The following is a 23,877-nucleotide window of genomic DNA, read 5'->3' on the forward strand; positions in this document are numbered from 1 at the left end:
AAAAAATAAAATAAAATAATAAAACGTTTCGTTTTTAAAAATAATTTTTTAAAGCTCGTAATTATTGGTGCATGGAAGATTTTTTTAAAATTAATACTGATAAATGAAGATATATGAATCAGAAAAATTGATATCAAATTTTACACAGCATATTATTGCATATTTATACGTATATACATATCAAAACAAGAAAAATTTCCTGGTTATTGTAAGGACGGAGAGTCTTCTTTCATAAACCTTTTCTATAGACATGAGAAAAAAATATTTAAAATTTCTAAGAGATCCCAGGATTTTTGGTCAACTCTCATTTTTGTTTTAGGAGAACCATGGGCCCATGGCCTAAACATTTCACAACATTTAACGAACAGGTGGACGGACGGATAGAAATGAATAAATTAGGTTATTATGAACATCTGTACCCAAATTTTGTGTCTAATATCAATATTTCTAAACGTTACAAACTTTAGACTAAATTTAATATATTCGTGTATATTTAAAATATATTTGCAACAATAAATCACTCAACAGTTAGTTTTAAGTGATGCGTTATAAAGACACATAGTATAAAAGATATAAACTGTACCCAGAAGCCGAATTAAAAAATTTAGCTCCCGTAGGCAGTTAAAATAGTCACTCTATTGTACCAAAGAGCTACATAACAGCCAAGCAATTCATTAAATATTGTATTAGACGAAACGGCTAGAAATCATTCAGGCCCCTATTTGAACAGTTCCGTTTAGTAAAAAGGCTAGATTGTTAATTGAACTGCTAATTGAGCTAGTTGGCTTGCTAGTTCATTACTTTTTTTGTATTGTAAACGCGGTTTTATTTGAAGATAATAAAACGCCAACGCAAGGTAGAAATATTTAAAAATAGTAAACGATTTATACAATATAATGAATTTTCTGAATATTTTGAGTTCACTTTAAAAATATTTATAAATTGGTAGCTTAAAATAATTTTACTTGTTTTGATTCATATACGTTGTTTTTAAATCTTTAGTGGCACTAATACATAAATTCATGAGAGTTTTTTTTTTTTTTTACTTAATACGTATTATTGAAATATAGTCGCAATCGTTTTTCGAAAAAGTTTACTATACACCTAATAAATAAAAACTCATTTTCCATTCTTTTGTTTTTTGGAAGGCTTGCGTGTCAATAATTTTAAAATATTTTTTTTTTTTTTTTTTTTTTTTTTTTTTTGTACTTGTAAACGAAATCTAAATTAATCGAGTTTGTTTAAGATAATGAATAAGTAGTGAATAAACAAACCTATATTGAGCAACAGTCTGAACCATATGAGCTCTTTGATGACGCAATAAACCAACCGTTCTAGCTATATCTAATTCTTGATTATGATCTAATGTATATAATAATAAATCGCATAATATAGCAACACCTGTTCGTCCAACACCCGCTGTACAATGGACCAAAGTAGGTGGATTTTTATTATGACCTGGAGGGATATCTTGTGCAACACTATGTTCACGTACAGATCTTAATTCTTCTAAAAATGCTAAGAAATGTGCTTGTGGACCACCGGGTGTACCCATACCTCCTGATGGACAACCTTGTTCGCCCCATAAACCGTACATCATATGCCATACAGAACGATAATGCCTTGATTGACTATTACATAGACGTAATTTTGATGTGGAACAATTGCCAGTTGACTGCATAAATTCTGACCAAATTTGATACTAAAATATGGAAATTTATTATTAGAAAATTTCATGATAAATTTTGTTCAACGATTTCGAAATTTAAGCTCCCAAAGCCTATAATTAATTTATGCTGTGCTTACCTGGCCAATATTAACATTTCTTTGATCACCGGTTGGAATATAATTTAAATCTTCTTGTGCATCAGTTAATTGTACAATCAAGTAAACATCCGCTTGCCAAATTGCATGCCAGAAATCTTCCAATGTATTTTTAGTTGGACCTTGCGCAGCAATATAAAATCGTTGTTTATTTCCAACAGTCGCAGTTAAATGAGAAGCATTTATATAACTAGAAATCATTTTCGACAAAGATTAATAAAACTATCAGTGGTTTTTGGTAAAGAATAGTAGCTATGGGCCAAGATACAGATTCAAGAAAATAAATAAATTTATGCCAACTTGCAGATAATGTATGTTCAGAAAATTTATAAAATACAAGTTTTATAAATATTGTTGGAAGCTTTTTTGATTAAAAAAATGAATTTGATCTCCGATTCATCACCTGGTTTTCCATTCTCTTTATGAAACTTTCCTTAGAATTTATTTATATCAAAATGTTAAAAAGATGAATGCTATTATAAAATTATCAAATAAATTCCAATCAGGGAAGGCGCTGATTTTGCAGCAGAGAGTCTAAATTCGTCCTTTTTGGCGCCTCTTCTATTTCACAAGAAATAATTTTTGGCTTTAAGCGAGAATTATATTACTTACCCATATTTGTTCTCCTTCGTTGGTATTAATCGAACGCGATTTTCTTCATAAGGAAGCACATCTTTAAAACGATTGCGCGATGCATTTTCTGGTAACAATGCTGTTGTAAAATCAGCATTTGCTTTTTTCTTGGAAATTTTTTCAAATTCAAAAAACAATTGACTATCAGTAAGTTTGTGTTCCAAAATTTGGCACTAAAAAAAAAACGATGAAATTGTAAAAAATTACAACGAAGGAATGGTAAAAAATAAAAAAAAATTACCATAGTTTCTTTATTAATGGTTGGCGGTAGTGGTTGAAATCTTGGCAATCCAGTTGACCAACGATGTTTCTCTTTAACATCGATATTTGATTTATTTTTTTCACGACCTAATGTTGCTGATTTTGCTTTATCTGTTGATTTACTTTTACCAACTAACAAACCCCATCGTCGACGTTTTTTATCTTTTGCAGATGCAGAACTTCCTTGACTAGTATCGACAATAGTAAATGTTGAATTATGTGAAATTTGTTGATATGATAAATCAGATAATTTTGATAAATCAATGGCACTATTTTCTGAATTTTCAGTTTTACTACTAACATCATGATGATAATTTTCCGGAGACATATTAAATCCAAAATTACCACTAACAATGGCACTATTTTCTTGTTTATTTTCATTATCTAAACGAACGTTATTATTCGGCATGTTATGATTCTTTTGAAAATCGGGTTCGTCTTTCGATTGTTTCGATGATGAGAGTTTACGATGTACTGAATTTGTTGAATTCGATGTTGATTTATTTAACGAAGAACTTTGGTTTAATTGACTTAATTGTTGAGTTTCTAAATTATTATTTTCTTGTAATACAGTCTGATTATAAAGTCTGTTATTATTATCAACTGTATTTATCTGTGAATTAAAAGCTTGTGCTATACTTTCATTTGGATAAATTTTTGGTGGTAAATTTTCATACATTCCTTCTTTGTTGTTTAATTGTGTTTGAAGACTAGTTCGATGTTCGAATTGTAGGTGATTTCGTAAACCAGGTAATGTTTCTGGCGCGCTTTGTATACTTTCAGCACGTTCACGAGCTAATTCGTTACCTTGCCATGGTAGTGGTACATTTTCATAAATGGGTTCATTCGATGGTTTTAAATAATTCGATGTATTCGATGGATAAGCTTGATTTTCCATTAGTGCTGGCATACAGTAAATTATATTACCATGTTCATCGATTATTTTTTGTATATGTTTTGTAATATCGCGATTCTCAACAATAACCGTTGGTTGACGCGTTGTAGCATCATAAACATAATGCTTGTTATCGATAACAGATGCTAAATTTTCGTACGTACCATGCGCATTTGAACTCTGTAGATAACCGTGTGAAATATGATGATCGTATGGTAATTGATGTACTTGTTTTAAATAATGTCGATTTAATAAAGTTTTTGTCGATACTAAATCAGGACTCGAACCCGAAACATGTCCTATACCTGCTCCAAAATTATGGACAGGTATATTGAATCGTTGGGATGCAACAGCTAAATCAGGTGTTGAATTTGAACTTAATCGATTGCTTGGATACGGTGGTGGTGGTTTATATAGATGTAACAAATGCATTCCTTCTACTAGATCGGCCATATTGTAATATTGTAATTGTCGTTCTGAACCAGCAGTTTTTAATTGTTGATCATAATTAAAGCGTGCTTGTATTGGGTGATGATGTAAAATTGCACTTGTATGTTCAATATTATTGTGTGTTACATCTGGATAATGTAAGCGGGGTGAATACATATCGGGTTTACGTATTTCTGGTTGTGAACTGTACAACGCATGACCTGTAAAATGCAATTATTTTAATTTATTCAATAATAATCGGTTACAGGATAAAGACAGTCTAGTTTAATTAAATCGACTTGAAATCACGGGAATATAATATAGTGGTCTTGAAACCCCTTTACAACCAGACATATAGACCAAGCAAATAACAAAATATCGAGTTAATAATTCATAACTACAAACGGTTTGCAGATCCAAGGACGTTCTTTTCGCATTATACCGGCCTCCGATTTGTTATTTTTTAAAGCGATATAATAATATGCCTTGTGCAAAGTCACAGTTATCAAGTTGGGCTTTTCGTAGCCATTCCTTTATTCGGTAAATTACGGAACATTTTGCTATGTTAAATCGATGTACTATCAACTATCAACATACCTGGCTCATGTGCATTTGCACGATACTTTTGTTGAATAGCTGTCTCATAATCGGGTGCTGCTCGATATGATGGTAACAACGCACGTAATTTTTCTACATCGGATGTTAAATCTAAACACGATGTCGATTGAGCACGTTGTGATAATAATGGAAGATTTGGATCAATCCATTGCGGTTGTTGACTGGTCGGTGTTGAATGTTGTAAATTATTAAAATGTTGGTAATCCATGTTATTATGATGTGCTTGAATTTTTTCATGACTATCCGTTAAATTTGTTTCCGAGTTAATACATTCAAAGTTTGTGTTATTTGGTATATTTTGTATAGAATTGAGATTGACTCCTCCTCCTCCACCTGCTCCTGTTGACATAGATGTGGATTGTTGTGGCATCATGGCTTGTAATCGTGTATGAAATGTATGCTGATGTACGCACATACGCCATACGTGTTTTGCACTTTCAACATCACTAAATTGATACTGTACGGTATCTGATGAGTTTGTACATTCTATGGTAAAATATTTCTTATGATTTATCACATTACTTATATCTCTCCACCTGAAAACAATCAATTCGAAAGAGTATAAATTTTATTGTTTTAAATATTATTTTATTGTTTTAATTAAACTTAAAGGTAGGAAATTAATCATTTGATCCAATCGCCGGTGGAAAACGTTTTTCTGAGTGTACTTAACCAAATCATATTCATGCGAACTTGTGCATTTTCGATATACGCTTTCGCTTATATATCAAAACGGCGAGGTTTGTTAAAAAATGTCAAGAGGCAAAAACTGTTTAGAATGATCCAAAATATAATATCATTAAAAATCTACTGGTGCGGAGTTCCTTGAGTCAGATTGTTATCTCGGTTTTATTTCCTCGAGAATGAGATTTAGATTACAAACCAGTGACTAATTAGAAAAAACGAAAGTTAAAATCGACGCTCCTGTGAACTTTCGTGTTTTGTGTTACTATAAGTAAAGCACTAAAATCTTTCGTAAACTATTTAAACTAAGATTCGTTAACTATTTAAAACCGCAAAACAATCAAGACTTACATATAAAATTTTCGTTCGCCATTTAATTCACAAACAACGTTAATACCATTGAGACTAATACCAATTTCAACAATTTGAGCTTGATCGTCTCTAGCTATAAACTTTTCTTGTCCATAACCATCTAGCTGTTGGCACGCTGATATATATCGTTCCTCTGCAGTACCAGAAGGAAGCCCTCTTAATGCAGCATGTTGCCGTGTAGCTGCCTCGGTCAGTCTTTCGATCACATCCGATTCCGATTCAGTTAATTGCTATAATATAAATAATCGAATAAAAAAAACTATTAGATTTGAAATATTTTAAAATCTGAACTCACTTTTGGAAATAATTGAAAATCTTTTAAATATTCTGGTGTATGCCGTTCTGCGTCATAGTTGCCAAATTCTGCTTGCATGCTATAGCTTGCTAGTAGAACTGATTGTTGTGGTGTTATCGAAATTCGCCCTTCAATAACATCCATCTGAAATTATAAATGGACATCAGTAAGGTAGCTATCTGAGTGTACAAGTGGGCTAAGTTGTAAGATTTTATGTTTGAAATGAAGGTAGGTGGACACAAGGATCTAATTTTAAAATTCCTTGTTGGTTCCCGATTTTTCAAAATAATTAAAGTCACAGATATTACAGCGGTGTCCAAAATTCGGTACGAAAATCTTTATTTTGCAGATATTTTTGATCGAGAAATGAAACGATTCGAGAAATGATTTTTCGAAAGGAATTTTGGACGATATCTCATAGACTATGAATCCAATCATGCAAGTAACCAGATTTTTGTATTTTTATTAAATTAATAATTATTTTATGTACTACTGAGTTTTATCGAAATTTTCTAAATATTTTGCAATTTTCTTATAGCAGTTCGATCGAGAAATGGCTTTTCTTGGTAAATCAATAAATTTTAAATATCAGATGAATAAAAGTATTATGTATTTAACAATTAAAATAAGAAAATTTCAAATATTTCCTATGATGAAGCCCGTAATTCGGTGTGAAATCCTACATTTTGAAAAGATTTTCGGCTTTATCTAATGAAATACTCATCTAGTCGTCAAATTTATTAAATATTTGTACTTTTTGGGTTTTCTAGAGTAATTAGGATCCAAAAATCACCAAAATTAAGTTTATTTGACTATTATACACATATTTATTGCTTAGTGTAACAAGATGAGACAAAGGAGCTTGCAAAGGGCAAAAATTAAACTTTATTCCTTTTACAAAACGGCTTGAATTTCCGATTGCCATGCACTTCGAGTAAGTAAATTACATCAAGCTCACTTCTTTACCCTAAACACGAGCCGTGGCATGGTGTTATTTAACGAAACAAAAAGTATCGCATTTTTATTTTTGTGGAGTGTTTAATCTAAATTCTTCCCACTCATTCAATTTAAATGTTGCAGCAATAAATAATAAAATTATTCTATTTTTTTTCAAAGTTATACCAAAATCAGTTTCTTACTTCTTTTTATGGTAAACTTCCATTTAAAATAATTTTATCTTTACCATTAATCATAACAAAATGTGGGCGTTTTCATAAGTGCATATATAGACGATAATAAATTTATTATTTATATAAACAATATCTAATAACTGTTTTGAAGAATGGCAGATTTTGACGTAAAATAGCTCAATTTTAAATTTTACTAATATACATGTCTTTCAATTCTAAATGAATAAATGGAGATGATGATGACTAAATTTTTTTTATCATTTTTGAAAATCTTTAGAAGAAAATCTTCAATTTCTCCCAACCTTTATTTATTTCCAAATTTTTCAATTTCAAATTTGAATTCTAAAAAACTCTTCTACATTTTTGAATTCATTTATTTTAAGAGCTTGTTTTCGATAAATAATAGAAGACCTGGTTTAAATTGATTAAAATATTCAGTTATTTCAAAATCTGCCTTTCTGAAAAGAAAAAAACTGATCGACTTCGGAAAAAAAAAACAAAATAACCTTTAATTGCAGAAAATAATGATATCTTGATGTTTCGTCCGTTAATAGGTTGTTTACGGGATGTGTTATGTAAAACATAACTCGAAGTAATAATTGGGGCCCTGATGCATACTTGTCAAGTTGCCTTTTTACTGGTCTCTCCATCTCCAGCCATCTAGGATTATTATTAGGACCTGCAAAAAAAAACATTTTTAAGGTTTTTTTTTTTTTTTTTTTAATTTTTTAATACGTAAAAATAACATCTTTAAATTATTAACTAAATTGAAGTAATTTGAAATCAAATCAATCATAGTCCAACGATTCAATCATAGATTCCAACAATCTCTTTTAGATTAAAAAAAAAATTCTGGGCGACTTTAAACGTGTGCAAACTATTAAAAAGCATATTTTTAATTTAAAATTTCCTGACAAACTCTCTATTTTATTATTTTAAAATATATCAATTTACGAAAATCGTATAGATTTCATTACCAATCAAATTTTACGACACCTATAAAAATGGCTTGCATTCGAACAAACAAATTTCTTCAGGAATTATTATCAATAGTAAATTATTGTGAATGAAGAAAATGTTTTTAATGAAATCAATAATACTTTTTTCGGTGAATATTAATTTGATACTTTTTTATAAATATATTTTTTAAGGACTCCCACACAGGCTTTATAGAAAATTCCATTAAAAGATTTCCATGAAACTCTAATTTCAATACTAAGCTAAGATTTAAATAATTTCATCAATAATTTTCTTTTGAAAACAATTATCGCGAAAGAGTGAATCTGGGATACAATTGGTGCAGACTTTAAAAGATATGAAGAAATTACTAATAAAATATTTATTGTAAAACTATTTTTTACTCTTTAGTCAAACTTTCCTCGCTTATTGATAAATCAGAACTTAATATATTCCACTTTAAAGATCGATTCAGATTTAAAAAAAAAAGGAGGATAAACATTATAAATATTACAAAAATTATAGAACAAAATATAAAATTATTTTATTATTTTTAAAAACATCTTCTTTTTGATTATCTTGCTTTTTTCGTTAATTAATAAAATGAATATTTTAATTTAGATTATTATAGTCGCTGAAATTGTTTCCGCCAAGAATTCAGCAAATCGTTTTAGAAAGACATCCGCAAGTTTTAACCAACCATATGAATTATCAGTACCTGAAGATTGGTTGAAACATGAAACAGTAAATTTACTTCAAAGGTATGCAAGGAAAAATAGACATCAACAAGGAACGTCTAATGCATTTCCAACGATTTCTCATGCAAGAAAAAATTTCTTGAATCAAATAACAAAGTATAAAAAGTTGCGATTGTGGCATCCATCAAAACGATTATTTTCACTATCACATTCCTACCAACCTCCACAAAATGTAAGAAGAGTTTATACTAGTAAAAAGTTCTTAAAAAAACAATTTAGAACACCCAAATCCAAAAAAATGTACCATTCATTTCCTAAACATACGAGGTCTTCATGGAGCAATAAAAATCGTCAGAAATTGGACTCACAATTTATACTTCTTAAATTAAAAAAAAAGTATTATTTATTTCCTAAACTGGCGAGACCCTCATGGCACAATAAAAATCGTCAGCAAATGGGCTCACAGGAACAGAAACAACGCAGAGAAAGCCAACGCACGCTTAGAATTATAAATAAACTAACAACAATAATAAAAAATTTAAGAAATTACATGAGGAATCGCGACGAAGAAAGATTGAAATTAAATGCAACCAACAAGGATTCGAGAATGATATGCCCTCAGCAATCCTCTCAGCCAATCTATTTACAATTACCTAATTTACAATCACTTCATTCCTTGTCACCATATTTAGAGTCACTTCAAGCCGGACAATCATCTTATTTACCAAATTTAAAGTTATTAGCCTATTTACAGGCGCTTAATTCACAGGCACCTGATATACAATTACCTAATGTGCAGTCACTTAATTCAACCCGCCAACAGCCTTCCTATTCACAAGAACCGAATCCAAATCAAGAACATTCACAGCAGCTGTCTAATCAACAAAATTCGAATCCAAATCAAAGCAAAAATCGACAAAAATCGCGTGCAGAAAATGATAACCAGCAAACAACAAAAAATAACGACTCAGAAGAATTCTATACAGAAAAACATTTTCCACCTACATCAACAGTAACTCGAAAATATTAATAAAACCCGGAAAAAATGTATGAAAAAGTTTAAAAAGGCAAGTTTGATCTGAATCTGACTCGAATTACGAAAAATAAATAAAATAGCAAGTAAGTACATTTATGATTGATAATATTATCCTAACTCATTCAAAATTTATAATTCTATAGGAAATCATGGTATGCAAACTCTATAAGCCAAAATTGTCGAATAAGCATTTTTTTGAAAAATATATATTTTGAATATATTACAAAACCACACTATTTCAATAATTCGGTATCATAAATCAAAACAAAACATCAATAGACGGTAAAAGGAGAAAAATAATTATAATTCTACTGTAATTTGAGCATAGGAATTTAATTATTTAAAAACAAAGTGAAATATTTCGTTTCCAAATATGGGAATCTATATTCATATCCGTTCTTAGTATGGAATATTGAAATTATTTGAATTCTTTTATTAAATATTTCTTATTATCCTGGTCATAATACAAGGATACATAAAAATTACCTGTACATCTGGGAATATACTGTAATCCAAAAAACTCTGATTGATTCAGCCCCAAACGCTGACATACATTATCCAAACAATCCCGTCCTGTGCTCTCCGAACCCAATGTACATTCCAAGGAGCCTCCATCAAGCAATTCAACCCCGCAAACAAATAAAGATTTGGAGACAACATTATATTGGCGAGATTTTTTCAATCGTAATTTAAAAGGCATGACTATTTATTTACACTGCCATATATAAATCACAAATTTTCAGGTTTTTTTACTTTAGTTAAAACATATTTATTATTTAAAAAACAAATTAAATGTTCTATAATTAGACAAACACTCAATTATAACATATTAAAAATAATTTTAAAAAACATCATTTTTGTTAAAAAGTGACACATTATTTTAAAATTATTGGTTTTTGATTTTTTTTCGCTGTTAGTTTGGTAACAAACTGTCAATCTTCAAAGTTTTTTATTGGTTCAATAGCTGATGCTATCTAGTGTTAAAATATGAAACAAATGTAAATATTTGACACCAAATTTGAAATATAAACTATTTGTGAACAAAAATTAATTTTAAATTTTCTTCTTAAAAAATTATTTTTTAATCAACTATACTACAATATTTTTAATGGATAAAATTGATATAATTTTCGCATTTCATTCAATATATAAATTAAAAATTATGCCTTTATTTACTTTTAATGACCTTTTGATCCTAAATTATTTGTTTATAACAAGTTTATTTTATTCAATTTATGTAGATTATTGTAGAATGTAGATTACATTTTATACGTATAGATTGAGATTTTTTGCTGATGTAATACTGTTTTTTTATTAAAAATGTGGAATATAACGAAAAACACACTTTCTTGTATACCAAAAAATGTTCGAAGTATTAAATTTAGAGTAAGCATTTTTTTTTAAATATAGTTATCCTTGTTACTACAATTATTTAATTTTCAACTTTAAAAAATCATTTTGTTGAGGAAGTTTTTAATAAGTCTTTCGATACAAGGTTTCTTGAAAAAGTTTTATAACGCGTTCATAAACTTTTAAGAATTAACCATATTTTGCAGATTTATTAAAAAGATTTTAATATTCTTATTTTTATAGTATGGACCAACCAAAAATCTTAAAACAACAAGTACGGATTTCGTTCAAAATAATTCAACAACAGAACCATTACATCCAGGATTAAAAGAAATGAAATGGGTGAATGAGTTAAATTATTTTAAAGAACAAAAATATGATATCTTACCTATATATAGGGTATTAAATCATTCAGGAGAAATTATTCAAGAGACTGAAAATCCGAATTTACCTAAAAATACGTTGGTGAAAATGTATCAAAAAATGGTTTTACTAGCTAATATGGATATTATTTTATTTGAATCTCAAAGGCAGGGACGAATCTCATTTTATATGACGAATACAGGCGAAGAAGGGGTTCAAATAGGTATATTTAATTGTTGTTAATAATTTAATTAATTATTTCCACAAATGAAACCGAATTTTGTTTGTTGCAAAAACCGACATCCAAAAAACCTTGCTTATTCGATACCGAAATTAAGTTATTCGTACTAAATTACTCACAGAATCGTTAAAAGATCAAGGGTTTCTATTTATTTTTAAGAAGTCTTAATTCTTACGGCGTACTCCAAAAAAAAAACCGCTAAAAGTGTGTTTCGGAAATTCATGAAACTTTACAAGGTTAATTTTAGCCCCAAAAATACAAAAATCAAGTTTATTTAACTATTGAATGAGTATAGCTATTCTATGTATTGTGGCTAGGTTGTTCGTAATTAGTAACTTCCTTACTTTTTGAAGTGAACAATTTTCCCAATGGATTATGAACAATTTCTCTAGACTCGTTGTGCGAAAATTAGAACTTAAGAAATAAAAAAATATAACAATCAACAAATTCCAACAAGCATTTCTCATTGTTATTTTTATATTTGTTGAAAAAAAGAAAACTTTTTATTATCTCTTTTAAGGGATCAGAGCATCAAACTCTTTAAAATTCTAAAAGTTAAGGAAGGTTTACAGATCATTTTTTGGATCTAAAATGATTCAAAACTTCTCCAATACTAAAATAATGTAATTATGATCACTTTTATCTTTTAATTTATACATCTTTAAGCGTCTCTGTGTAACTTTTTTTATCATTGCTTATGAAAACTTTTACAATTTAGGATGTGTAGCAGCATTAAATTTTGATGACTTAGTATTCGCGCAATATCGCGAAACTGGAATTCTAATGTATCGAGGTTACACAGTACAAAATTGTTTGGATCAATGCACGGGAAATATTGATGATAAATGTACAAAAGGTCGACAAATGCCAGTACATTATGGTTCAAAAGAATTAAATTATGTTGTTGTTTCAAGTCCATTAGCCACACAAATACCACAAGCTGTTGGTGCCGCATACACATTTAAAATCCAAAAATTGGATAAAATTAGTTGCGTATTTTGTGGAGATGGTAGTGCATCTGAAGGAGATTTTCATGCTGGTCTAAATTTTGCTGCAACATTAAATGCACCTGTTATTTTTGTATGTCGTAATAATGGTTATGCTATTTCAACAAAAGTTAATGAACAATATGCGGGAGATGGAATTGCTGCTCGAGCACCTGGTTATGGAATTCATGTGATTCGTGTAGATGGAAATGATATATTTGCTGTATATAATGTTATCAAGTATGCCAGGGAATATGCACTTAAACATAATAAACCAGTTTTTATTGAAGCAATGACATACAGGTAAAAAAAGTCGACTTCCGACACCTCAACTGAGTTTAAGGCAGGATTATTATGGGTCTAGAGTCAAGCATAGTATTTTAGAGTTATTTCAGAATGACTGGAAATTTGAAATGATGTTTAAGGGAACCTGGAAAATATTTACATGCACGGAAAGTTTGAAATTGATGGAAGTTTATTAAGGGCAATAATTAAATAAGAAAATAATTGATAATAAATGCCAAAATATTTTTATCCGACACTCAATAAAGCAGGGAGGGTATACGTCGTTCGACATCTTGCAAATTGCAATTTTTAAGGTTTCGGGCAATGTATATCTTTTTTGTTCAATTATTTATTTATTTGAATATCATCTTCAATGAATATTCATCAATTTTTCGTTTTAGATTGATCCCAGTTATTAGGCTACATTGGATACCGGGGTCACCCTAATTATGTTTTCTCTGCTTCGATTAGTGTCATTAATTTTAGACTTAGCAATATTATTATTTTTTAGGGTGGGCCATCATTCAACTTCTGACGACAGTTTAGCATATAGAGATGCAAATGAAATTGAACAATGGTCCGAAAAAGGAATAGTTGGAGGACCAATTAAAAGGTTACGAAAGTATTTGGAGAAAAAAAATTTTTGGGATGATGAAACAGAGAAAAAATATCAAACTGAATGTCGTAAAAATATATTATCAGCTTTAACAAAAGCTGAAAATAAATTAAAACCAAATTGGAGAGAAATGTTCGGGGACGTTTATCACAAAATGCCAGAACATTTACGGTAAAATATAACTTAAAATTCAGTTTAATATAAACTAGTATACAATTTTTGTTTGTAAATTTCAGGGAACAAATGAAAGAAATGGAAAATCATCTTAAAAAATATGAAAAGTATTATCCTGTTGATCAGCATGCTAAATAATTTTTATCTTGAACATCAAATTCAATAATGTATATACTGATACTTAAAAAAAGGGAGTAACTCTCAAATACCAAAGACTCTGTTTACATGATTCACATCACTAATAAATCTTTAATTGGGACCATTGTATAAATTTAATTAGGATTTTAATGTAATTTTTATACCTACTGTTATACGAATTTAATGTAAAATGTCATTTAGTCTTGTATTTACACCAAGGCTAACCACGCACAGTTCTAGTGCATCAAATCGGTGGGGCATCTTGTTCGTAAGAACCTAAGTTAACACAATTTGTATATAAAATAGTGAAATGATTAAAATTGCAATTTAGAAACGTTTAAAAAAATAGTATGGTATGCCCAACAGCTAAATAAAAATTTTAAAATATTATTACAAACTTGTTTTTTTACGTCCTTATTTTTCACATTCAACCGCTATAATATAAAAATGCAATTTTTTGCCTATATTACCAAATTATCATTTATATTATGAATCGATCGCCAGATTTCACATAAAAATCACCAGTTACGAAAAAACCTCGCGTTAGGATTTAAGCAGCCGCAACTCAATAGAATACTCTCTCCTATAATGTATTTAACAAAATTTAAAAAACCCCTATGTGCGATTTTTCCTTGTATTTCTCTAATCCGATTTTCTTGAAACATAGCTAAGATCGACCTTCATTAAATAAGTTTTCAAAAAAATTAAAGCCGGTCAAACCTGCCGCAATTAAATAATCCTATTTTTTTGTTTGGTTTGATTCGGTTAATATACGATTTTTTATAAATTATTTTATTTTTGAAAACTTATATTACAATTCTTTTACAAATTTGTGTTTTTTTCTAATTATATAATAGTTTATGCCTTCTTAAAAAAGAAATTTATACAAATTTTTAATCATTACACATCTTGTAACGTATCAGGACTTTGAATTGTGCCGGCATTCTGTATAGGCCGGGTGGGTTCTTGTCATGTTGGTGGCGGATAATATGGTCGAACAGGCGCAGGTGTAAAATATGACGCTCCAACAACTGCTGGATAATGTCCTGGTGCACCAACAAATGACGCGTAAACACCTGGTGGCGCTGATGTTGGTGGCGGTTGACTCATATGAGGTGGTGGGGGCGCTTGATTCATGTGCGGTTGTACTGGTGGTGGTCCAGCTAAATGTGCATTTGGCGGTAAATGAGGAGGAACCTAAATAAAAATTAATTTGTTTAAGTAAAATCAAGACGATTTTATTTACCTGCCTAAATTATTAAGAACAAATAGCTTTTTTTTTCAAAGCATACTTTTAACATAGAAACAAAATAACAAAAATTGGAAATTATTATTAATTTATGTCAAATGATGGACACAGAGGACTTTTGATCTAGGTGCTAGGGACCCTCTTGCGGTACCCCTCTTTTTGTTATGTCAAATAATAATTTTTGAGAGTTAAAAACGTCACTTTTTTCATCTACCTAACCTACGACACCAAAAAATGTCATCTGCGTTAAAGAAATTCTGTCAAAAGCCTCTTCCTACAAATTTTGTTTAGAGCTACTGTTTGTGTTTCGGCGATAAGTTTCAATATAAAGCTATACAGAGTGGCCATTAAAACTTTTTCTCAGTTTTTAGATTTTCTAAAATAATTAGAGTCCAAAAGCCACGAAAATTCAACCTTCAATCACCAGGCAAATATTTTCTTAGATATTGCATTAATTATGCTTGGTATATAAAGAAATTGTAGTTAAAAAATGAAAAATCGTCCAAATGAAGCCCTCTATTTTGGAGTGATTTTCGACAGTATACTGATTTTTACTGATAATTCTCGATTTTATCTTGTTTGTGGCCACTTTGGCGTATACAACAACAAAGCAATAATAAATACATACTACTGTTTGTATTGGCGTGGTAAATGTTGGAGGATATGAAGCCATCGGTGGTGGAGCCGTATATGTATATTGAAATCGTGGCATTTCAGGTGCTAACACTTTTATTGGCTTAGCTGGCGGTGTGATCATTGGAGGCACTGTAGGAATTGCAGATGGCGGTTCTACTACCATTGGTATTTTATCTGGTGTAATTTCATGACCATTTTTACTTGTTTTCGTTGGTCCAACAGGTTTTAACGGTGAATTATTTGCAGGCGGAGTTGGTGCTCTGAAAAATAGATTAAATTCGATCTTATTTGGAAATAAAATTACAAATGTGCTATTATTAAGGATTTAATAAATTCATTCTCTTCTACTAGATTAGGTTTTGAAGAAAGCTGAGTATAAAAATATGAGGAAAAACATCTGTTGACTCTTATATATACCATAGAAACTTAGGTATCTGAAAAACCATGTTGCCCAGTAGAAAATTATCGCATTTACCGGATACACTTTTTTGGAACCTGAGACAATGTTTATGATCTGACGAACCCAAAAACTTCACACGTAATTTTGGTTACATAAGTCAAAAATTCTCGAAATAATTTTTATCTAAATTGTTTTCAAAACCTTCTCAACTCGGCGAAAAATGATTATCTGTTTGCTAATTTTAAACACTAAAATCTTTAGAATGAGATGGGACTGCTTTTCGCGATGTCTCAAATAACTACCCAGAAATAATTAACAATTCTCAGAAAATTACATCACAGATATGCTAAATGGTGTACAAGGAGATTTAAAAATGTTCTTTGAAACCTCCAAATTGATTTTTTTGATCAAAAACATTACCGATTCGTTTATTTTTCTTTTTCTTAAAACTTGCTTTAATCGATATAATTATGTTAAAACGCATTGTGCGTACCAATTTTTATTGTAGAAAAATTCTTAAATTATATATACGCGTTTATGATTATGGATGGTATCATAATTAAGTGCCATCAATTATTAATAATATTTATTTTATTAATAATGAAAATAATTTATAAAATACTATATTAAAAAAAAAAAAAAAAAACTTTTAACAAAAAGAAAACCGACTTCAAAAGAAAAACTTTTCCAAAACAAATTAATATGCACTAAAAAGTAAAAAAATAACGATAATATAATGTAGTTAAAATTATTGTTTCTTTTGGAGTCGGTGTCAGCCAAGCTAATGTAGCAAACTGTTCTGTCAGAGTTGTTTCCTTGGCTGACACCGACTCCAAAAGTAACATTAATTTTAACTACCTGATCATTGCATTTGACAGTTAAATTTTAGTCAACTGAGTTTTTTAAAATATTTTTATGATTTTTAATTATTATTAATGGGTACGCTGTTAATTGCTGATTTGACTAAATTGTTTCCTGTCTCGATACTAATATACTATCTCAAAAGTATGTAATAGTAAATTGAAAAAAAAAGTTACCTTGGAGGTAAAGGAGGACTGTCAGGTGCCGGATTTGTACTTGTCGTTGAATATAAATCTAAAACTTGATGACAAATATCTTCCAACAAATCCATTGTAATATCTTCGACAAACATGTCCCACCATCGTAAATGCCTTGAAGTTCTACCGACCCAATCAACAACTTCAAATTTAGAAAGTTTACCAGCTAAATACATTAATGCTACTGCAATCACCTCAGGTTCCCATTGTAACGCTAACGTTGTACACAGACTATCATTTACAAAAGTCCACGCCATTTGTACCATTTTCTGTAGTTTTTGTTTGTCCCCTTTTAAGCACTTTGCGTATCTCAATAAATAACTGTAAGGATGTTCAACTTGTAAATCAAATTTAATAGTTTGTAATAAAATACGTTCTAAAGTCATCACTTCTTCTTTGGGATCTTCACCAAATGTTGCAAATTTTGCGTCGGTTAATAAACTTCTGGCTGTTTTTATAATATCTTTACACTTTTTAGGAGTTTCTTCAACTTTGCCAGCTAAGAATAAACAACAACAGGCTGTAACGTAACGCGGAAATGTTCGAAACGAGTGAAACATATAAAATCGATGAAAATAAACAACACCAGTTGCCATCGTATTGTAACCTAGATCCATCTTTGTACCGGTATCAATTATGAAACGAGCGCCTTCACGACGGTATCGACTTTCCGTTTCGAAATCGATACCGTCCGCGGCTGAAGGAGAATTTCGAATTTCCTTCTTTTCATAATACCAACACGGCATTTTTGCAATGAATAATTTCACAAAGTAAACACTGGTTCTGACACTTCTAACCTTAACCTATCTTTTCAAACACATCCATAACTTGTATTAAATTTTTACAGTTACATTGTAAATAATTTTTATTATTTAATGGTGTATTATTTTATCTAAATATAACAATAATATATTTTTTATTAATTACTATCTGAATTTTATGAATAAATTTGTATTTCAACTTTTCTACAAACACACTGACTTGTCCAGTACTGCCAATGTTTCGCAATCGTACTTTTTCAATAATTTTCCAATTTAAATTATAATGAAATTGATAAATATGTTTAATGAGTTTTTACAACAAAAAAATTATCTTATTAATAAATCCTAATAACATGTAAAAACAAAATGGGTAAAACTTTTGTCTCCAAACTAAGCATTATTTCATACATAAATATAATATTGCTAGCTAATATGCATTTACTGAATTTTTAAAGCATCAATCAAAAATTATCCCAACAATGGAAACTTAACTTGTATTTTATTAAAAAAAAAACATCGTTTTAAAGTACTGCCTAGATTCCTTAATCTTTAAATTTTATTAAGCAATATTTCTTACTTTATTCAAAGTTACATATGCAAAATATTGCACAACTTGTACAAAGTTGTGAATAATTTCAAAGTTGTGCAATATATTGACAATTTGACAAATGAATTAATATAAGATAAGATATGTAGGGTATCTTGCCAGAAATTAAACCAAATGTTTAAAGGCCAATACAAATATTCAAATTCAAAAAATGTAACGAATTGGCTATGTAAACCAAATGTTTAAAGGCCAATAAAATATTTATATATATGGGGCTTATTAATTATCGCCGTATTTCAAGTAAATGAGTAAAATTTCAGTTTAAAATCTTGCTATACGGTTTACTTTCAATTAACATTACTTAATTTGAATTCTTTTGAACGAAGCTGTCCGACTATTGATACGTTACTTCGAAATTTTATATTCAGGATGCAACCCGTTTTATCAGTTTCCTTCTTGAAAGATACTGTTAAAAGAGGTTTTTCTTTTATAATATGGCGCAGTCCATTTTGAAAGTCCATTATGCACTGTAGTTTTAGGGTTTGCCAAATGTTTATTAATTATTGTTAAAATTGGATGACAAATAAAATTTTTATAAACTCAAACTTATCTCATATTCACAGCCACAGAGTTGATGGATCTACGTGTCTTTAAATTCCGCCCCTCATTAAACAAAATTCTGATTCCATTTAGTTTTACCATCTGATATTGCTATATTTAGTTTTAATTTGATTTTATATTGTATAAACAGTAAGAAATAAACTGATAACTAACTGCATAATGAAAAAATTAAAATATTTTATATATACGTCCAGTTGTACATATCGATGACTATAATTATTTTTATAGTAACTTTTCAGATTTAATGTTACTTAAAAAATAGGGATTTTTAACAAGTTTACCGGAAATTGACAACTTTTTAGAAATAATCGGCCATTTCATTTAAATACTTTCCTGTGTAGTGATGGTTGTTGTGTGAGATAGGTGAGTAATATTAGATTTTATGTATAATTTAATAAATTTTAATTATTTATTTTCTAAATAAAACATTTTGATAACAAATATAAAGATTTTCGTGTTAAATTAACAAGTATTTCATGCAATATTACAAAATTAACTCAATATTATTTTTGCCACCACATGGTGAAATGTTGGTTAATTTAAAACGTGTTAGCCCGTGTTTTTTTCAATATTAACAATATCAGTTTCAATTGTTTCTAAATTAACAAATTTTCTGATACCTTTTATTTTTTACTTCATAGCGAAAGAGTAAAATTCTATTGAATCCTAATTTTGCTATTTTTTCTGTTTTGTATCCAAATAGTTGGCATAAATATGTTATTCCGGTTAGCAACTATTTTCCCATTAAATAGGCACAAATTTTTGAAAAATAGTTTAAAAGGTGTTATTTTCCGTTTCTCTCAATGAATATGACTGTTTAGTCATTTTTGAAAAATTTATATTTAAAAAAAAAGGTAAGTTTGATTAATAGAGTTGTTTTTCTTAGGCGAACGAATTATCTTAGTTTTGCAAAGATTTAAAATGGGTATAAGGTTTAAATTCATTCTACGAGTTTGAGTTGACGTAGTAATATTTTTGAGATGCGTTTTTCTTTGCGATGCTATAAAAGTTGCTAAAATACGAATATTATACTTGAGTTACGAATCCAATGAAATTGTGAGATATAAAAGCTTGTTATTATATCTCAATATCTTAGATAAATAAATCGTATTAATTTCCATGTTAACAAAATTAATTTATTTTCTTCGCGATACCTCAAAAAACTGTGTCCTGTGATATCAAAGACTTCAATTAAAAATTAAAGTTATTCTAGTGTTTGACAAAATCTGGTATCTGAAAAATCTGATCTTATTGCGCCACAGAAATTTTAATTGCTTCGAAATTTTTATAAACTAACCGATTACTTTTTTAATATTGTTCGATGTATGATTTTAAGAAAAATTTTTAAAAGCAATCATTTTTTGATAATTGGGAAAATTTCTTATCCACTTCCTTTATACGTTTTTAGCCCTCTTAAAAAACGGAAAGTAGTCGGGCAAAATCAATCTAATATTTGAAAATATTTCTTTAAGAGTTCCTTTAACAATTTAGGTCTGTCCAAGTAGTCGTTATACTTGCAGATTGTATTAAAAATGTACCTCAAAATTGTTTCCTATCTTGACTAATTTACAAGATAAATTGTTCGCCTAATCTGTGTAATACAATTCATGAACATTAATTGAGAGTCATATTCGGAGAGATATCGGATTATTAAGTACTTAATTCGGTTATCTCGAAAAATATGACTTAACTAATATCTATTATTTTATATTTTCAGAATATTTAAAACAAAATGCCACAAAACGAATATATTGAGAGGCACCGTAAATTGTACGGTCGCCGTCTTGACTATGAAGAACGTAAAAGAAAACGTGAAGCTCGTGAACCACATAAACGTGCCGAAAAAGCTCGTAGCTTACGTGGTCTTAAAGCTAAAATGTACAATAAAGAACGTCGTAATGAAAAGATACAAATGAAAAAGAAAATTCAAGCACATGAACAAAAGAAAATTAAAAAATCTACTGATAAAGTTGAAGAAGGAGCTTTACCAGTTTATCTCTTAGACCGAAATGTTCAATCTAGAGCAAAAGTATTATCGAATATGATAAAACAAAAAAGAAAAGAAAAAGCTGGAAAATGGGATGTTCCAATTCCAAAAGTTAGAGCGCAAGGAGATGCTGAAGTTTTTAAAGTAATGCGGACGGGAAAATCGAAACGAAAAGCCTGGAAACGTATGGTTACTAAAGTTACGTATGTAGGAGAAGGATTCACCAGGAAACCACCAAAATTTGAACGTTTTATTAGACCTATGGCGTTACGATTCAAGAAAGCACATGTAACACATCCTGAATTAAAAGCAACATTTTGTCTACCAATTATTGGTGTGAAGAAAAATCCAAGCTCGGTTATGTTTACATCGCTAGGGGTTATTACAAAAGGAACAGTTATTGAAGTGAATATTTCAGAACTTGGTTTGGTCACACAATCTGGTAAAGTTGTTTGGGGAAAATATGCACAAGTTACAAATAATCCTGAAAATGATGGATGTATTAATGCTGTATTACTTGTGTGATCTTTATTTAAGTCTAATAATAAAAATTTATACTAAAAAATCATTGTTTTTATTTATTTTTTATTAATCTTTAGTATTATTTCCATACCATTTTATTTCTTATAGCGCTTGAAATGAAGAGGTTTTACAATTTTTAGAATACTTAGTATGGTGACCACATAACTGGAAAACACGGTGGCCAACATGTTTCCATCCCAATTTTATTTCGAAAATGGCGCGAGAAAATATTTCGCATACAAATTTATCAAATTTTGTTGAAAACACTTTTTATAAATCCACATCTCTTAGTTTTGATTATTTTTATGGAATATACAAGGTTTTCGAACAAAATTTATAAAATTTTGTATACCGATTAGTATTGTAATTTAAAGTTCTTTCTCAATTTAGCTCGGTCAACACTTATCATTTGGAAACCTATATTTTATTCTTGACACTTATTTGAATTTTTTTAAATTATACGACCAGTTTAAAGCATTTATTAGCAGTTTAAAGCCTTAGTAAAGCATTTATTTATCATCTAAGGAATTTATTCCACAATCGATTTTGCAAATTTAAACCAACAAAAGTGTCCGATTATAATTACTTCTTCTGATTCAGAAAAAATTATTCGAAAATTCATAAAATAGTTTTTCATATTTTTTTCAAAATCAAATATTTATTTTTTTTTAAGGTGTGATTTCAACGCCCATCAACAATGCAGATCTTCGTAAAAACATTAACTGGCAAGACCATCACCCTTGAGGTCGAACAGTCCGATACTATCGAAAATGTTAAAGCAAAAATTCAAGATAAAGAGGGAATTCCTCCAGATCAACAACGTTTAATTTTTGCCGGAAAACAATTAGAGGATGGCCGTACTTTGTCAGATTATAATATTCAAAAAGAATCTACACTTCACTTAGTACTTCGGCTACGTGGTGGAGCTAAAAAACGGAAGAAGAAGAATTATTCCACACCCAAAAAAATTAAACACAAGAAGAAGAAGGTCAAGTTAGCTGTATTAAAATTCTATAAGGTTTGTATTTTAATTTTAATTTATATCGAGTATGTAAGAGTAATAGAGGATCAAATTCGAATCAAAGTTCCTTTTGAAGCTAATCTACCATTAACGAGATAGAACTTCGAAGTTGTAGAAATGTCTTAATTATAGCAAGTTGTAGAAAATAATATTCATTACAATTTATCTTAGCATTTCTTTCTCCAAGGTTAATATTTACAAAAAAGGATATGAACTATAATAATTTTAAATTATGTATTTTAGAACTTGTTTATTCCTGTAAGAATGAAACTGGAGAAAAATTTTTATAACTTTGATTTTTATGAAAAATCTTAATTCTTTTTATCACTTTAATTTATAAAATTTATTTCGAATTGTAGTATTAAAATAATTCTTTGTTTCTAGGTTGATGAAAATGGTAAAATTCATCGATTAAGACGAGAATGTCCTGGTGAACAATGTGGCGCCGGTGTATTCATGGCTGCCATGGAAGACAGACATTACTGTGGAAAATGTGGATACACTCTTGTATTCTCAAAACCCGAAGATAAATAAATCTTCATCTTTATTGTAAGGTTATATAAAAAAAAAAAAAAATACACTGTTTCAGTTAATAGAAATTTCATCTTTATTATAATATATTAAATTTTTAATAAATGTTAATTGAGCAGTGACCAAATTCTTTTTATTAAATATATGTACACTCACTGTCAGAAAAAGTGCCACAGTTAAAACATTCTAAGCGTACGCATCATATGTTATGTTATAATACTAACACTTAGAATGTTTTAAAACGAGCATTTTTTGTGACATTGAGTATACCTTATTTTTTGAACTAATATAGGCAGTAATCGATTTTTATGAAGCAAGCGGCTTTTAAATGTTAGTCTACGAAATCGATGCATAAAGTTTGTTGGATGAATTATCGATATAGAAAAAATTAGCCAAATATATTAGAAATGTTTAAAACATGTTGCGGGAGTTTACACAAACAACGTCTGTAAGATTTTGCATGTGGCAAGCATTTTAACTGAAAAACCACTTGAGAAGAGATTGAATTTGAATCATGCAAACTTTTACACACTTTGGCTTATTTTGGAAAGGTGGGATA

General features: G+C 29.3%; 5 protein-coding genes across 5 annotated transcripts; 3 read left to right on the forward strand and 2 right to left on the reverse strand.

The window, feature by feature from the left end:
- Nucleotides 1-1,158: 1,158 nt before the first annotated feature.
- On the reverse strand, nucleotides 1,159-10,613 carry LOC123300665 (tyrosine-protein phosphatase non-receptor type 21). Its single transcript, XM_044883272.1, has 9 exons — nucleotides 10,319-10,613; nucleotides 7,648-7,820; nucleotides 6,012-6,155; nucleotides 5,696-5,946; nucleotides 4,640-5,196; nucleotides 2,699-4,263; nucleotides 2,437-2,630; nucleotides 1,807-2,014; nucleotides 1,159-1,702 (listed from the first exon to the last, which is right to left on the reverse strand). The coding sequence occupies exons 1-9, from the start codon at nucleotides 10,530-10,532 to the stop codon at nucleotides 1,223-1,225; spliced, it is 3,786 nt and encodes a 1,261-aa protein (XP_044739207.1). The 5' UTR covers nucleotides 10,533-10,613; the 3' UTR covers nucleotides 1,159-1,222.
- Nucleotides 10,614-11,104: 491 nt separating this feature from the next.
- Nucleotides 11,105-14,343, forward strand: LOC123299893 (2-oxoisovalerate dehydrogenase subunit alpha, mitochondrial). Its single transcript, XM_044882298.1, has 5 exons — nucleotides 11,105-11,218; nucleotides 11,426-11,768; nucleotides 12,505-13,075; nucleotides 13,569-13,844; nucleotides 13,910-14,343. The coding sequence occupies exons 1-5, from the start codon at nucleotides 11,153-11,155 to the stop codon at nucleotides 13,983-13,985; spliced, it is 1,332 nt and encodes a 443-aa protein (XP_044738233.1). The 5' UTR covers nucleotides 11,105-11,152; the 3' UTR covers nucleotides 13,986-14,343.
- Nucleotides 14,344-14,847: 504 nt separating this feature from the next.
- Nucleotides 14,848-18,171, reverse strand: LOC123300159 (cyclin-K). The gene is made up of 3 exons (XM_044882659.1): nucleotides 17,308-18,171; nucleotides 15,863-16,130; nucleotides 14,848-15,182 (listed from the first exon to the last, which is right to left on the reverse strand). Exons 1-3 carry the CDS (start codon nucleotides 18,072-18,074, stop codon nucleotides 14,955-14,957), a joined length of 1,263 nt encoding a protein of 420 aa, XP_044738594.1. The 5' UTR covers nucleotides 18,075-18,171; the 3' UTR covers nucleotides 14,848-14,954.
- A 1,388-nt stretch (nucleotides 18,172-19,559) lies between these two features.
- LOC123299867 (ubiquitin-40S ribosomal protein S27a) lies at nucleotides 19,560-23,440 on the forward strand. The gene is made up of 3 exons (XM_044882262.1): nucleotides 19,560-19,620; nucleotides 22,440-22,784; nucleotides 23,172-23,440. The coding sequence occupies exons 2-3, from the start codon at nucleotides 22,464-22,466 to the stop codon at nucleotides 23,319-23,321; spliced, it is 471 nt and encodes a 156-aa protein (XP_044738197.1). The 5' UTR covers nucleotides 19,560-19,620; nucleotides 22,440-22,463; the 3' UTR covers nucleotides 23,322-23,440.
- Nucleotides 19,567-21,812, forward strand: LOC123299866 (ribosome biogenesis protein NSA2 homolog). Its single transcript, XM_044882261.1, has 2 exons — nucleotides 19,567-19,620; nucleotides 20,975-21,812. The coding sequence occupies exon 2, from the start codon at nucleotides 20,990-20,992 to the stop codon at nucleotides 21,767-21,769; it is 780 nt and encodes a 259-aa protein (XP_044738196.1). The 5' UTR covers nucleotides 19,567-19,620; nucleotides 20,975-20,989; the 3' UTR covers nucleotides 21,770-21,812.
- Nucleotides 23,441-23,877: the final 437 nt, after the last annotated feature.

The sequence above is a fragment of the Chrysoperla carnea genome, chromosome 5 (assembly GCF_905475395.1).
Source record: "Chrysoperla carnea chromosome 5, inChrCarn1.1, whole genome shotgun sequence".
Lineage (NCBI taxonomy): Eukaryota > Metazoa > Arthropoda > Insecta > Neuroptera > Chrysopidae > Chrysoperla > Chrysoperla carnea.

What these genes read in the sequence shown, in the direction of transcription:
- LOC123299893 (XM_044882298.1), top strand. Translation starts at nt 11,153, where the DNA reads ATGTGGAATATAACGAAAAACACACTTTCTTGTATACCAAAAAATGTT. An exon ending in TTCGAAGTATTAAATTTAGA is followed by an intron (nt 11,219 to 11,425) that starts GTAAGCATTTTT and finishes TTATTTTTATAG; the next exon opens with TATGGACCAACCAAAAATCT. An exon ending in AAAATGCCAGAACATTTACG is followed by an intron (nt 13,845 to 13,909) that starts GTAAAATATAAC and finishes TGTAAATTTCAG; the next exon opens with GGAACAAATGAAAGAAATGG.
- LOC123300159 (XM_044882659.1), bottom strand. Translation starts at nt 18,074, where the DNA reads ATGCCGTGTTGGTATTATGAAAAGAAGGAAATTCGAAATTCTCCTTCA. An exon ending in AGTCCTCCTTTACCTCCAAG is followed by an intron (nt 16,131 to 17,307) that starts GTAACTTTTTTT and finishes TCTATTTTTCAG; the next exon opens with AGCACCAACTCCGCCTGCAA. An exon ending in CCACGCCAATACAAACAGTA is followed by an intron (nt 15,183 to 15,862) that starts GTATGTATTTAT and finishes ATTTTTATTTAG; the next exon opens with GTTCCTCCTCATTTACCGCC.
- LOC123299866 (XM_044882261.1), top strand. Translation starts at nt 20,990, where the DNA reads ATGCCACAAAACGAATATATTGAGAGGCACCGTAAATTGTACGGTCGC.
- LOC123299867 (XM_044882262.1), top strand. Translation starts at nt 22,464, where the DNA reads ATGCAGATCTTCGTAAAAACATTAACTGGCAAGACCATCACCCTTGAG. An exon ending in CTGTATTAAAATTCTATAAG is followed by an intron (nt 22,785 to 23,171) that starts GTTTGTATTTTA and finishes CTTTGTTTCTAG; the next exon opens with GTTGATGAAAATGGTAAAAT.
- LOC123300665 (XM_044883272.1), bottom strand. Translation starts at nt 10,532, where the DNA reads ATGCCTTTTAAATTACGATTGAAAAAATCTCGCCAATATAATGTTGTC. An exon ending in CCATTAATAAAGAAACTATG is followed by an intron (nt 2,631 to 2,698) that starts GTAATTTTTTTT and finishes TTTTTTTTTTAG; the next exon opens with TGCCAAATTTTGGAACACAA. An exon ending in ACGAAGGAGAACAAATATGG is followed by an intron (nt 2,015 to 2,436) that starts GTAAGTAATATA and finishes AATGATTTCTAG; the next exon opens with TTATATAAATGCTTCTCATT.